Source organism: Oncorhynchus gorbuscha, linkage group LG11 (assembly GCF_021184085.1).
Source record: "Oncorhynchus gorbuscha isolate QuinsamMale2020 ecotype Even-year linkage group LG11, OgorEven_v1.0, whole genome shotgun sequence".
Lineage (NCBI taxonomy): Eukaryota > Metazoa > Chordata > Actinopteri > Salmoniformes > Salmonidae > Oncorhynchus > Oncorhynchus gorbuscha.
In genome coordinates, this window is record NC_060183.1 from 77,598,073 (window position 1) to 77,614,113 (window position 16,041).

The 16,041-nt window shown below is 41.5% G+C and overlaps 1 protein-coding gene across 1 annotated transcript; it reads left to right on the forward strand.

Moving 5' to 3' along the window:
• The first annotated feature begins 650 nt into the window (after nt 1-650).
• On the forward strand, nt 651-13,061 carry reep5 (receptor accessory protein 5). The gene is made up of 5 exons (XM_046290578.1): nt 651-873; nt 1,207-1,300; nt 3,323-3,461; nt 11,930-12,098; nt 12,657-13,061. Exons 1-5 carry the CDS (start codon nt 747-749, stop codon nt 12,710-12,712), a joined length of 585 nt encoding a protein of 194 aa, XP_046146534.1. The 5' UTR covers nt 651-746; the 3' UTR covers nt 12,713-13,061.
• Nucleotides 13,062-16,041: the final 2,980 nt, after the last annotated feature.

Genomic DNA, 16,041 nt, shown 5'->3' on the forward strand with positions numbered 1-16,041 from the left:
ATGCACACACACACACAAGATAACATACACACTGTACATACACATGGATTTAGTACTTAATTTGCTGGACCCAAGGAAGAGTAGCTGCTGATAAGGCAGCAGAGAATGGGGATCCATAATAAATACAAATACAAATACCCCGTGTATATAGAAAATCGTTTGTCATTGTGTATTTATTGCTTGTGTTATTATTTTTCTATATATATATTTTTTTTTTTATTTCACCTTTATTTAACCAGGTCGGCAAGTTGAGAACAAGTTCTCATTTACAATTGCGACCTGGCCAAGATAAAGCAAAGCAGTTCGACACATACAACGACACAGAGTTACACATGGAGTAAAACAAACATACAGTCAATAATACAGTATAAACAAGTCTATATACGATGTGAGCAAATGAGGTGAGATAAGGGAGGTAAAGGCAAAAAAAAGGCCATGGTGGCAAAGTAAATACAATATAGCAAGTAAAACACTGGAATGGTTGGAAAGGCCCTATAAGTAAGCATGTCACGTTTAGTCTACACCTGTTGTTTAAGACGCATGTGACAAATACAATTTGATTTTATACAATTTAGCAATGTCATCAAAGTATTGGGTGTGGCTGTAGACATATTGCAGTGACGTATCGTTCAGTGTGATTCTGGCCGTGCTTCCATTCATTTACTCTGAACAGCGAGAAGAAGCAGGATAGAGTTGCATGGGTGTCGCAGTTCAATAGCCAACCAGCACCATACAACACGAAAATCATGGCAGCAATGGTACAGGACATAAAAGAGAGATTCGACAAGTTTCTTCATGAAAAAAATTTCATGACCGATGCATTGGCAAAGATAGAAGCTAAAACTGGAGTAAACAGGGCCTACATCGCAATCGGTAAGTATTTTGCTGTTATGAGATGGGGGGAGCGAGCACAAGGGATCTATTTATTGAAAAGAAAATGAGGGTATGCTGTAAGAGTTCTGGTAACACAGCCTGCATCGGTCGTGGCACAGTTTGTTATTTTGACAAATAACGTCAAGTCAATATTCTGATCAAATAAATTGTTGTACGTTTTGATGGGCTTTGTCAGAATACAATACGTTTCCACATGAGCATACTGTACACCATTTTTATTGTTTGACTAGATGATATTTAGACAATCACTTATATTAATCGATGACATATTTGTAGCCTGTAGGCTAATAAACAGATGTTATTATCTTGCAGTTGTCGTCGTCATTCTCGCAATTTACCTGGTTATTGGGTATGGAGCCTCCCTACTGTGCAACCTCATCGGATTTGTTTATCCAGCCTACATATCGTAAGTCTTTTTCTTCTCATAAATTGGTCATTTAGGATAGCAATCCAAATATAAAATTGTTGCTGCCCTGTTCTGGGCCAAAAAAAAAAAATGAATTGCGTCATATATGACCCACCCTACCCTGTTCCTCACACGCACGCCCAATAGCATGAACACAATATCACTACGCTATTTCAACATTGCCCACAGAAAACAAGGCCCAACGGGGAATCAATCGCCCACTTTGCACGGAGAGAGCCTATTTGATCTTGTGAATAATTTTAAACACATTTTGCTTGATGGGTGTTACCAATGTAACGTTAGTCATACAGTAGCCCATGTTGAAGAATAATGTCTGGGTCCAAAGTGCATGTTTACCTTACTATTAGCTTGAGAGTCAGGATTCTTTGAATGGCACTGGTAAAGTACTCGGCAATATGCCAGCAGCATTTTACTACAAGTTGTTACATACTAACTAAGGTCCAATTGTAGACAATTTTGTCTGCAGGTCGGGTGTGTGTTTGATATCACCTTTAAAAAAACTAGAGTCGATGTTCTCGCCTCAGCGGAAATCTAATTAGCACAATACAAAAATCCCCATAAGAATATGTCAATTTCAACTAGAGAGATGTTTTTTATTTTGCATTGGTTGCGGCTCAATCCACCACATCCGCCAACGTTGCATTTCCGTGTCTGCGGTGAAAGGTGGCAGAGCTAGAGCGGTGTTTGTCGCACCATGAGACGTCCCGGAAATCTCTCTCAAAATCGTCTGTAGCGTCCGAACGATTTGGCCTATAGGACAGACACTAAAGAACAAACGTTTTTTTTGAGTGGGGCAGCGGACTACAATCTGTTGTTCCATGTAGTGAATGCGTTTGTATGGGCTAATGGCAGTAAGGACAAAAATAATTATTAAAATATTTAATTATTATATTATGCATTAAGGGGTCTTAAAATTCAAAATCAAATACCAAGATTATCCTTGTATGACCTTAAAACAATTCCATATAGCATAGTAGAACCCCCCCCCCCCCCCTCCTCCCAGAGGCTTAAACTGTTATGGGTTAAAGGCATCTTTCATAAGGTAGTAATGTATGGTTTCCTGTGTCTACAGTTGCGTAAAATACCTAGTGCAGCAATATGCTATAGCCGTAATCCTATTAAATGTATTGCCACATGATTAACTGGCTACTTTGTGTTGCGGTTCCGCTCTCTATTGTGCAAAAAAACGTTGAAACATTAAAATGTCACAATCTAACACTTTTTTTGGTGTGGATGATCTAATCAAACTCCAACGGAATGATATAAAATCACTCCTCTGGGTGAGGAGATCACATTTTCTCCCAGTCACACTTACCTTATGGATCTGCAATGAGTACAATATTTTAGTTATTCAACATGTAGGCCCAAATGTGGGGAAAAGCAGCCATGAGACTACTGCTGCTCTTGTGGAGTGTTGCAAGAGACTGGGCAATAAGCACAGAGAGGAAAATCCAGATGCACATGATTAACCACAGAAACAAAATGTAAGTGACTCAGTCATTTCAGTTGGTCCCAACCACAGTTGCTCCTTGTGATTAACTCTGCATGTCTGGACAAAGTTCAACTGAACTCTGACGTATAGTGTTATCCTTGTACAACAAGTTATATTATTCAATTCATAACTTGTTTAGATATGGATGAGTTTACAAACGTCAGCGCACACAGTGAAACAACGCAAATGCTGTTCAAAGATAAAAATGGAACACTCACTCTTATTTGGCATGCGAAACATTGAGACAAGACTCACAATTTGCTCTGAACTCCCACTCGTGAGTTAAAATATTACCATGGAAACCTAGTTGTCAGGCCGTATGGTATCTATTATGTTCTTTCTTTAGCCTGTAGCTTAACAGCCTGGCTATTCTTTCCCAAATATAAAATCAATGCGAATTTGTGTTTGTTATGAAATCTGCTCAGTGTGTTCATGTCATCTTGTATAATACTTTTCCATTATGCTTCTAGGCATCCTGTCGCTAACATGGACTTATCCTTTAATTGCAGGATCAAAGCCATTGAGAGTGAAACCAAAGATGATGACACAAAATGGCTGACCTACTGGGTGGTGTATGGAGTGTTCAGCGTGGCAGAGTTCTTTGCTGACATCTTCCTGTCCTGGTTCCCATTTTACTACATGGGAAAGGTAATGCATACTGGTGTTTGTCCTTAACCTCAAGGTCCTGAAGTAACAGTGGTTTCCTAATCTTTGATACTATTTGATGAGATTAACATTGAGGGCATGATGTGCAGTGCACACACCCTCATTTGTCAAACTGTCCTGCTATTGTAAAACCTTCTGCACACAGTTGCCAACATCCAAACACACTCCATAGTTAAATAATTGGCTGAAATGTTTTCAACTTCAAAAGGTGTGAATTCTGAAAATAAATCACTTACAGTACCTTCAGAAAGTATTCACACCCCTTGACTTTTCCCACATTTTGTTGTTAGTGGGATTAAAATAGTTTTAATTCTAATTTTGTCTACGATCTACACAAAACTAATGTCAAAGTAGAAGAACAATGCTAAAATGTGTAAAACAATTAATGAAGAAAAAACATTGCAGTTCTTTTTTGTTTGTTTTAAATGACTAAATCACTCAATGCACGCAATAGAGTTTCTCTGGAGCTACACTACTGGTTAAAAGTTTTAGAACACATACCTTTTCTTTATTTTGACTATTTATACATAGTAGAATAATAGTGAAGACACCAAAACTATGAAATGACACATATGGAATCATGTAGTAACCAAAAAAGTGCTAAACAAATCATAAAATGTTATATTTGAGATTCTTCAAATAGTCACCCTTTGCCTTGATGACAGCTTTGCACACTATTGGCATTCTCTTAACCAGCTTAATGAGGTAGTCACATGGAATGCATTTCATTTAACAGGTGGGCCTTGTTAAAAGTTAACTTGTGGAATTTCTTTCATTCTTAATGCATTTGAGCCAATCAGTTGTGTTGTGACAAGGTAGCGGGGTATATAGAAGATGGTCTTTTACAAAATAGGGCTAAGTCCATATTATGGCATGAACAGCTCAAATAAGCAATGAGAAACAACAGTCCATCATTACTTTAAAACAAAGTTCAGTTGATCCGGAAAATTTAAAGAACTTTTGAAAGTTTCTCCAAGTGCAGTTGCAAAAAACATCCAAGCGCTATGATGAAACTGTGTCTCATGAGGACCGCCACAGAAATGGAAGACCCTGAGTTACCTCTGGTGCAGAGGATAAATTCAGTAGAGTTACCAGCCTCTGAAATTACAGCCTAAATAAATGCTTAAGAGTTCAAGTAACAGACACATATTAACATCCAACTGTTCAGAGGAAAACATGCCTTTATGGTCAAATTGCTGCAAAAAAAAAACACTACTACAAGACACCAATAAGAAGAAGAGACTTGCTTGGGCCAAAAAACACGAGCAATGGACATTAGATCGGTGGAAATGTGTTATTTTGTCTGGAGTCCAAATTGGAGGTTTTTGGTTCCAACTGCCGTGTCTTTGTGGGATGCAGTGTGGGTGAACAGATTATCTCCACATGTGTATTTCCCACCATGAAGCATGGAAGAGGAGGTGTTATGGTGCTTTGCTGGTGATACTGTCAGTGATGTATTTAGAATTCAAGGCACACTTAACCAGCATGGCTACCACAGCATTCTGCAGCGATATGCCATCGCATCTGGTTTGGGCTTCGTGGGACTATCATTTGTTTTTCAACAGGACTTATGACCCAACACACTTCCAGGTTGTGTAAGGGCTATTCTACCAAGAAGGACAGTGATGGAGTGCAGCATCATATGACCTGGCCTCCCAAATTTTGGGATTAGCCAACAAGTGCTCAGCATATGTTGGTTACTACATGATTCCATATGTGTTATTTCATAGTTTTTATGTCTTCAATATTATTCTACAATGTAGAAAATAGTAAAAATAAAGAAAAACCCTTGAATGAGTAGGTGTTCTAAAACTTTTGACCGGTTAGTGTTTATCAGATCAACAGGCCAATGTTCTACATAGTTTAGCTCATAAAACGTGGTAATTAACTATAATGACCATAATCCATTTCTTATCTACTTGTCCGGTCTGTATTTCTTATATGCCTGCTACAGAAGAGACTGAGTGCGTTATTTTGAGGGGTATCGGGCATCTCTACCTGAAAATACATGATCTAAGTGATAGTTGGTATTCAGCTGTAATGAAAGTATGCCTTATTTAGTTTGAAGAACTAGAAAAGTGACTTTTGTTAGACAGCAGATCTATAGAGATGAGATGACTTAGTTTGAAATAAAGTAATCAAATAAAACCAATGTAATACACAACAACTGAAATATTTTAAAGTAGACACGATGGCTAATAAGTCATGAGCAGTAATGGGCAGTCACTACCATCATGGAACTTTTATAGTTTTGTTCGGTGTTACAGCATTCAACCTAAATAATCAAAATCAAAAAAGTTTTTATTTTATAATCGAACTGAATCTGAACCAATCTAAAAAAGGACTAATCTCTCAGCACCAATATCTTGATTAGATAAGTATTGAACCCAGAGTCAATATGTTATAACCTTTTGGCAGCAATTACAGATTTGAGTCTTTCTGGGGAAGTCTCTTAAGAGCTTTCCCCACCTGGATTGTGCAACAATTGCCTGTTTATTATTTTCAAAATTCTTCAAGCTCTGTCAAATTGGTTGTTGATCATTGCTAGATAACTCAGGAACATTCACTGTCTTCTTGGTAAGCAACTCCAGGTTAGATTTGGCCTTGTATTTTAGGTTTGTCCAGCTGAATTCTTTTTTTTATCTCCCAGTGTCTGGTGGAAAGCAGTCTGAAGTAAGTTTTCCTCTGGGATTTTGCCTGTGCTTAGCTCCATTCTGTTTCTTTATTTTTTTAAACCTCCCCAAGTCCTTAACAATTTACAAGCATACCCATAACATGATGCAGTTACCACTATCCAAGATGGCGTAGCAGTGAAGACGTGTTTGTTTTGTCCTCTCGTGTACTTTTGTATTTTTCATATTTTTTTAATATATATATATTTCAATTTATTTTCAATTTTTTTATTCGATTATACCTTCCGGTAACCTGCCTCACCCAATGTGATACGGAATCGCTATTATTTTCAATTTTAGAACACATTCAAGAATCTCCAGAAGCTAATTAGCTACAAGCTATTTAGTCATTGTTAACCACTTCTAGCGGCTTTTACCTTCTGCACAGATACCAGCCCTGTTTTTAGCCTGGATAATACTCGCTAGTCTACCAATATCGGACTGTCTCTCCACAACAATGCCGGATTCCTGCCGTAATCCCTGGACCACTACTTCTGATCTTCACAGCTAGCTTGCAGCTAGCTAGCTAGCTCACAGCGTGCAGCTAGCTAGCTCACAGCTTACAGCTAGCTAGCTCACAGCTTGCAGCTAGCTAGCTCACTGTGGCACCCAGTACCGAAGCTATCCCCGAGGCCCACCTCCCGGCCTACTCAGCTGTTCACACAAACCCCACTCATACACGGCTAGGGCCCAAAACTCCACCGGATCCTTGCTGTAAACTCTGGACCTTGGCACCGGATCACGGCTGCTACCGATTGGATATAGTGGCTAACGCCACTGGCACGAAGCTAGCACCAGTTAGCCGTGAGCCAGGCACATCTCCCGGCTAGCAAACTCTGTCGACACGGCGCCCTGCCGCACCACCACGACTGGTCTGCCGTTGAATACTCCATCCTCTGTGCCATCACCCGGCCTCCGTCGGAGCATACGCTCCTACTAGCCCAGGGCTACTAACTTTAAACGCCGTGTCACTAGCGTAGTGGCAGCTCCCCTGTTTCATCTACTGCTGCCCCCTGGACACTATGATCACTTGGCTACATATCTGATGTCTGCTGGACTGTCCATTAATCACGGTATTCCATTCAATTTATTTTTTTATCCGTCAGCCCCAGCCGCAAACTCGGGCTCTGTGTGTAGTTAATCCGACCCTCTCTGCCTAGTCATCGCCATTTTACCTGCTGTTGTTGTGTTAGCTGATTAGCTGTTGTTGTCTCACCTGTTGTTTTAGCTAGCTCTCCCAATCAACACCTGCGATTACTTTATGCCTCGCTGTATGTCTCTCAAATGTCAATATGCCTTGTATACTGTTGTTCAGGTTAGTTATCATTGTTTTAGTTTACAATGGATCCCCTAGTTCCACTCTTTATACCTCCTTTGTCCCACCTCCCACACATGCGGTGACCTCACCCATTACAACCAGCATGTCCAGAGACACAACCTCTTATCACCCAGTGCCTGGGCTTACGTCCGCTGTACCCCTGTCTGCGCATTATGCCCTGAATATATTCTACCACGCCCAGAAATCTGCTCCTTTTATTCTTTGTCCCCAACGCTCTAGGTGACCAGTTTTGATAGCCTTTAGCCGCACCCTCATCCTACTCCTCTGTTCCACGTGTGATGTGGAGGTAACCCAGGCCCTGTATGTCCCCAGGCACCCTCATTTGTTGACTTTTGTGATCGAAAAAGCCTTGGTTTCATGCATTTCAACATCAGAAGCCTCCTCCCTAAGTTTGTTTTACTCACTGCTTTAACACACTGCCAACCCTGAGGTCCTTGCCTTGTCTGAATGCTGGCTTAGGAAAGCCACCAAAAATTTGGAGATTTCCATACCCAACTATAACATTTTCCATCAAGATAGAACTGCCAAAGGGGGAGGAGTTGCAGTCTACTGCAGAGATAGCCTGCAAAGTAATGTCATACTTTCCAGGTCCATACCCAAACCGTTCGAACTACTAATTAAAAAAATTAATCTCTCCAGAAATAAGTCTCTCACTGTTGCCGCCTGCTACTGACCCCCATCCGCTCCCAGCTGTGCCCTGGACTCCATTTCTGAATTGATCACCCCCCATCTAGCTTCAGAGTTTGTTCTGTTAGGTGACCTAAACTGGGATATGCTTAACACCCCGGCAGTCCTACAATCTAAGCTAGATGCCCTCAATCTCACACAAATCATCAAGGAACCCACCAGGTACAACCCTAAATCTGTAAACAAGGGCACCCTCATAGACGTTATCCTAACCAACTGGCCCTCCAAATACCCCTCCGCTGTCTTCAGTCAGGATCTCAGTGATCACTGCCTCATTGCCTGTATCCGCTACGGGTCCGCAGTCAAACGACCACCCCTAATCACTGTCAAACGCTCCCTAAAACACTTCTGCGAGCAGGCCTTTCTAATCGACCTGGCCCGGGTATCCTGGAAGGATATTGACCTCATCCCATCAGTTGAGGATGCCTGGTCATTCTTTTAAAAGTAACTTCCTCACCATCTTAGACAAGCATGCTCCATTCAAAGAATGCAGAACTAAAAACAGATATAGCCCCTGGTTCTCTCCAGACCTGACTGCCCTCGACCAGCACAAAAACATTCTGTGGAGGACTGCAATAGCATTGAATAGTCCCCGCAATATGCAACTGTTCAGGGAAGTCGGGAACCAATACACCCAGTCAGTCAGGAAAGCAAAGGCCAGCTTTTTCAAGCAGAAATTTGCATCCTGTAGCTCCAACTCCAAAAAGTTATGGGACACTGTAAAGTCCATGGAGAACAAGAGCACCTCCTCCCAGCTGCCCAGGCTAGGTAACACGGTCACCACCGATAAATCCATGATAATCGAAAACTTCAACGGCTGGCCATGCCTTCCTCCTGGCTACTCCAACCTCGGCCAATAGCTTCACCCCCCCCTGCAGCTACTCGCCCAAGCCTCCCCAGCTTCTCCTTTACCCAAATCCAGATAGCAGATGTTCTGAAAGAGCTGCAAAACCTGGACCTGTACAAATCAGCTGGGCTTGACAATCTGGACCCTCTATTCCTGAAACTATCCGCCGCCATTGTCGCAACCCCTATTACCAGCCTGTTCAACCTCTCTTTCCTATCGTCTGAGATCCCCAAGGACTGGAAAGCTGCCACGGTCATCCCCCTCTTCAAAGGGGGAGACACCCTGGACCCAAACTGTTACAGACCTATATCCATCCTGCCCTGCCTAGGTCTTCGAAAGCCAAGTCAACAAACAGATCACTGACCATCTCGAATCACACTGTACCTTCTCCGCTGAGCAATCTGGTTTCCGAGCCGGTCACAGGTGCACCTCAGCCACGCTCAAGGTACTAAACGATATCATAACCGCCATCAATAAAAGACAGTACTGTGCAGCCGTCTTCATCGACCTGGCCAAGGCTTTCGACTCTGTCAATCACCATATTCTTATCGGCAGACTCGGTAGCCTCGGTTTTTCTAATGACTGCCTTGCCTGGTTCACCAACTACTTTGCAGACACAGTTCAGGGTGTCAAATCTGAGGGCATGTTGTCCGGTCCTTTGGCAGTCTCTATGGGGGTGCCACAGGGTTCAATTCTCGGGCCAACTCTTTTCTATATATATATCAATGATGTTGCTCTTGCTGCGGGCGATTCCCTGATCCACCTCTACGCAGACGACACCATTCTGTATACTTCTGGCCCTTCCTTGGACACTGTGCTATCTAACCTCCAAATGAGCTTCAACGCCATACAACACTCCTTCCGTGGCCTCCAACTGCTCTTAAACGCTAGTAAAACCAAATGCATGCTTTTCAACCGTTCGCTGCCTGCACCGCACGCCCGACTAGCATCACCACCCTGGATGGTTCCGACCTAGAATATGTGGACATCTATAAGTACCTAGGTGTCTGGCTAGACTGTAAACTCTCCTTCCAGACTCATATCAAACCTCTCCAATCCAAAATCAAATCTAGAATCTGCTTTCTATTTCGCAACAAAGCCTCCTTCACTCAGGCCGCCAAGCTTACCCTAGTAAAACTGACTACCCTACCGATCCTCGACTTCGGCGATGTCATCTACAAAATGGCTTCCAATACTCTACTCAGCAAACTGGATGCAGTTTATCACAGTGCCATCCGCTTTGTTACTAAAGCACCTTATACCACCCACCACTGCGACCTGTATGCTCTAGTCAGCTCGCTACATATTCGTCGCCAGACCCACTGGCTCCAGGTCATCTACAAGTCCATGCTAGGTAAAGCTCCGCCTTATCTCAGTTCACTGGTCACGATGGCAATACCCACCCGTAGCACTCGCTCCAGCAGGTGTATATCACTGATCATCCCTGAATCCAACACCTCATTTGGCCGCCTTTCCTTCCAGTTCTCTGCTGCCTGTGACTGGAACGAATTGCAAAAATCACTGTAGTTGGAGACTTATCTCCCTCACCAACTTTAAACATCTGCTATCTGAGCAGCTAACCAATCGCTGCAGCTGTACATAGTCCATCGGTAAATAGCCCACCCAATTTACCTACCTCATCCCCATACTGTTTTTATTTATTTAATGTTCTGCTCTTTTGCACACCAGTATCACACCAGTACCTGCACATGACCATCTGATCATTTATCACTCCAGTGTTAATCTGCTAAAATTGTAATTATTCACCTACCTCATGCCTTTTGCACACAATGTATATAGACTCATTTTTTCTTTTTTTTCTGTGTTATTGACTTGTTTATTTTTTACTCCATGTGCAACTCTGTGTTGCTGTCTATTCACACTGCTATGCTTTATCTTGGCCAGGTCACAGTTGTAAATTAAAACTTGTTCTCAACTAGCCTACCTGGTGAAATAATAAAAAATCCTTGAAAATATGGAGTGGTACTCCGTAATGTGTTGGATTTTCCCCAAACATAAGTTAGCATTTAGGATAGAAAGTTAATTGCTTTGCCACATTTTTTGCAGTATTACTTTTCCTTGTTGCACACAGGATGCATATTTTGGAATATTTTATTCTGTACAGGCTTCTTTCTTTTTACTCTTGTCAATTAGGTTAGTATTGTGGAGTAACTACAATGCTGTTGATCCATCCTCAGTTTTCTATCACAGCTATTAAACTCAGTAATTGTTTTACAATCACCATTGGCCTCATGGTGAAATCCCTGAGCGGATTCCTTCCTCTCCGGCAACTGAGTTAGGAAGGATGCCTGTATCTTTGTATTGATACACATAAAACAACACTTATTGCACACAGAGCGAGTTCATGCAACTTATTATGTGACTTGTTAAGCAAATTTTTACTCCTGAACTTTATTTAGGCTTTCCATATCAAAGGAGTTGAATACTTATTGACTCCAGACATTAGCTTTTAATTTGTAATTAATTTGTAAACATTTCTACATAGTTCCACTTTGACGTTATTGGGAATTGTGTTTAGGCCAGTGACGACAAAATATATTTAATACATTTTAAGTTCAGGCTGTAACACACCAACATTTAGAAAAAGTCCAGGGGTGCAATACTTTCTGAAGGCACAGTAGCTCATTGTTAAGGTATTAAAAGCATGTTAAATTATAACATTATATTGACTCGCTTCAATAACTTAATCTCCTTCCTTAATCTACATCCATCATGTGCTGGTATGAAGCAGATGTACTTATTTCCTTCCCATCTAAATCTCCATGGCAACGGAGCTCATGCCTGCCAGCTTGTGTAATTTGCTAGAGCACTTACTCAGATTTATTCTTGGCGGCGTTTTCTGGAAGCATTGGGTGAGAACGTTCTTTTGTTTGTTTCCCCTCAGTGTGCCTTCTTGGTGTGGTGCATGGCTCCAACTCCTTCTAACGGCTCCATCCAGATATACACGCGGATCATCCGCCCCATCTTCCTCAAGCACGAGTCCAAGATTGACAACATAGCCAAGGACCTCAAGGGCAAGGCGACAGAGGCTGCGGACAAGTTCAAAGATGAAGGTAGGCACACCGGGCATCTGTTTTCAATGTCTCTCTGAAATACGATGAATCCTTTTTAAAACCGTCTCAGCTTTTGCCCTTTTGAATTTATCTTTACCATTTTAAAGGATTAAATATGCAGCATCTGCTCTTAGAAAGTAGCTGACGGTGATGCCTTTCACTCCAACAGGTTGAGGAATGGGTTCACACAGTTTTCGGAAATGTAACACGTTTTCTTCATTGCATTATTGAGGAACGGTGAACCTGTCACATTGACAGATTTTAAATGGCCATTGTTGATATGTCCAATTTTTTAAAAGGTCAGCATCACAGTTATTGGAATGCTCTGGTCTTGACCATTCATTGTCAAATTGTCTGTGACTGCTTCTCTGACAGACCGACTGACGGTGTTGTTGAGGTAGGCCTCTTGATAGGCAGACGGTGTTGAGGTAGGTCTCTTGACATACAGGCAGACACACAGATAGTGTTGTTGAGGTAGGCCTATTGACAGACAGACAGACAGGCAGAGTTGTTTAGGTATGCCTCTTACATCTAAAGTGTAATGTTTTTGTTCCACAGCGAAGAAAGCGACGGCGAACATAATGTGGGAGGAGGGGATGAAGAAGGACTCCTAAAGGCACCGCGAGGACAAAGTTCCCAAAGTTCAACAGCATTGTCATCTCTGGAGTGGACTGTGTTACACAGCTCAATAAATGTTGCCTTGGATTTTTTTTTATTGTTTATTATTTTATAAATTATCTGAAGGATAGCATCTTGGTCTTGCACAGTTTGTCTGTAAAAATAAAATAAAACTTTATAAAATAAACACAGCGATAGATGGTCACGTATCCAAGAGTGATGTAAAACCGTTTGAAACCTTTAACTTGTTTGCGTACCTTTAGGCTGTAATGAGCCAGTGATGTTGTTTCCCCTCCTGCTACGCTTTAAGTACCCAAATAAAATAAAAAAAGAAACTTGCTGTTATTTCTCCATTGTTTCTCTCCCTCATTATGAATGGATTATGGTCTTTTTTTACAATGTTATTTTTGGCAGAGAGTTTGACGTGTACTAGACCAAAAGCTAACATTTTGGCTGGATTTACTGTTTTGATTTGCATACCTGAACCTCCTCTGTAAATTGGGGCCTGCTTATAGAAGAAAGATACTGATAGAAGATTAACTTTACATGGAGAAGGATTGATTTGCTGATACAAAATCCAACCTAATAAACAGCACAAACACACAAGGCTGGCAGCCGCACAGGCTCTGCTGCAGATCAGCATCGCTGGGGCAATTGTAGGGGTTAAGTGACTTGCTCAAGGACACGTTGGCAGTGAATAGTACCTGGGATCAGAGATCGGCAGCCATCTGTTGCCAGGTTAGTTCCAGCTTATGTAGCCAGGTCCAGCAGGGTATACTACAAAGCAAGTGTAACAGTATAATTTTAAACCGTCCCCTCGCCCATACCCGGGCGCGAACCAGGGACCTTCTGCACACATCAACAGTCACCCACGAAGCATCGTTACCCATTGCTCCACAAAGGCCGCGGCCCTTGCAGAGCAAGGGGAACTACAACTTCAAGGCCTCAGAGCAAGTGACGTAAAGTGACGATTGAAATGCTATTTAGCGCACACCGCTAACTAAGCTAGCAGTTTCACATCCGTTACACAAGTTAACTTTGACAACCATTTAATTTCTGGTTCATAAAGCTCGATTTAGATATGTGTTTATGGTTGAGTTAAGTAGATGATGCCAATTTCAAGCATATCCTTCTAAACAAAACTTTTTCTGAATAGGCAAGTTAGCAGGCTAACTCACTGATCCTGTTTTGACGTATACCCCTCTAGGCTTGAAGCAGAAACCTTCCCATGTATCCTTTGGGAACATGATAGACTGATATATGAGTGAGGAACAATTGATATATGAGTGAGGAACAATTGATGTACATCCATGATCAATAATAGAAGGAAAAAAATGTGTCTGTTTATTGGGTAGAGATGCAGAGGTGAAAGGTAGATGAGAGAGCCGAACCCTTGCTGTCAGCGGTGCATGAGATGCCAGAATATCCAATGGTGGGAAAAGTACCCAATTGTCATACTTAAATGTTACTCTAGTAAAAGTGAAAGTCACCCAGTACAATACTACTTGAGTAAAGGTATTTGGTTGTAAATATACTCAAGTATCAAAAGTATAAATCATTTCAAATTTCTTATATGGCATACGGACCCATTTTGTTTTGAAAATGTACGGGATAGCCAGGGGCACACTCCAACACTCACAAAAGATGTATTGTGTTTAGTGAGTCTGCCAGATCAGAGGCAGTACAGATGACCACGTGTTCTCTGTTTAGTGAGTCTGTTAGATCAGAGGCAGTAGGGATTGTTTTATTTAACTAGGCAAGTCAGATAAGAACAAATTCTTAGTTACAATGACGGCCTACCGGGGAACAGTGGGTTAACTGCCTTGTTCAGGGGCAGAACGACATATTTTTACCTTGTCAGGTCTGGGATTTGATCCAGCAACTTTTCAGTTACCCCTCCCCCAGGGATGTTCTCCGTTTAGTGAGTCTGTCAGATCAGAAGCAGTAGGGATGACCAGGGATGTTCTCTTGATAAGTGTATGAATTGGATCATGTTCCTGTCCTGCTAGCCATTCAACATGTAATGAGTACTTTTGAGTGTCAGGGAAAATGTACGGAGTAAAAAGTACATTATTTTCTTTAGGAGTGTGGTAAAAGTAGTCAAAAATATAAAGAGTAAGGTAAAGTACAGATATCAAACAAAAAACGACAAGTATTTTCACTTAAGTACTTTATACCACTGAGAATATTGAGTGTTCTCTCCCACTTTATTTCACGTGTACCTGTAGGCCTGGCGCTGTGTTCAAGGATTGTCAACAAGAAACCATTACCAGGTAACCAGTATCATATTTGGGAAATGTTTTTAAGCATGATATCAGTGCAACATTGCCAGTGTCCTGGTTGTCCATGAAATGAAGGGTGAAAGGAAGTCTACTCAGTGTTGGGGACAGTGGGAGGGGCCATTGTAATGTGGTGCATTGGGGTGAGCAGCAGCACGTATCTCCATGGTTTCTGATAGAGGTGTGATGAAAGTCAGTGGTTTTTCCTCTTGCTTCAGGTGCAACCTGACTGTCATTTCTGTGCGTTGTTGGGAATTATAAGCAGGTAGTATTCATCCTTTACCATCCGAGAACTGCTCTAACGCCATCAACCACCTAGTTCAACGCGGACGAGTGTAGCAGGTTCACTGTAGCAGTCAAACTTTAGTACGGTGCTTTCCATCTTGTCGACACGAACACACTTTTCATATTTGACTACTTTTTCAAACGTTATCCTCGTCGCCATTGTTCAACCCTATACTTACAACTTGTGCTAAATTAGGATATTATACTCAATTGAATAACCCGGACTCGGGGACATTTCAACACGTCTTTACTCCATGACTGTAACAAGAGCCTAGCATTATTTCCCAAAGAAAAAAAATCATGCATCAAAAATTAGAAATCAGAAATTACATTGATCTAATTGTGCTTACCGAACATCATTTTCTGTTCGCTTTCAAGAGAAATGCATTGAAAGAGAGAAATTAAACTACCGATGTCTAATAAATGTAACTTCTACTTTGACGTTGTCTATGATGCATGGATTTATTTAATTCAGAAAATAATGCTGGGTTCTTGTTACACAGTCATGGAGTGAAGACGTGTTGAAATGTACATCGTAGTCAGACAAATACAGAAACACTATGCTCATGAACTGCATCTCTGAATTACTGTCACATGTGTATATTTTATTTGCATTTTGGAACATATTGCACAATAGGCTCTAACGTTTTTCCCGTTCGCGAATCACAACACACATAACTGATACGCTCGAGGTATGTAAATACTGCAAACTCTCACCCAATGACCTTTTGCTAAGCCTGGCCCCAGCGTTTTGGGAAACC

What these genes read in the sequence shown, in the direction of transcription:
- reep5 (XM_046290578.1), top strand. Translation starts at nt 747, where the DNA reads ATGGCAGCAATGGTACAGGACATAAAAGAGAGATTCGACAAGTTTCTT. An exon ending in CATTTTACTACATGGGAAAG is followed by an intron (nt 3,462 to 11,929) that starts GTAATGCATACT and finishes GTTTCCCCTCAG; the next exon opens with TGTGCCTTCTTGGTGTGGTG. An exon ending in GGACAAGTTCAAAGATGAAG is followed by an intron (nt 12,099 to 12,656) that starts GTAGGCACACCG and finishes TTTGTTCCACAG; the next exon opens with CGAAGAAAGCGACGGCGAAC.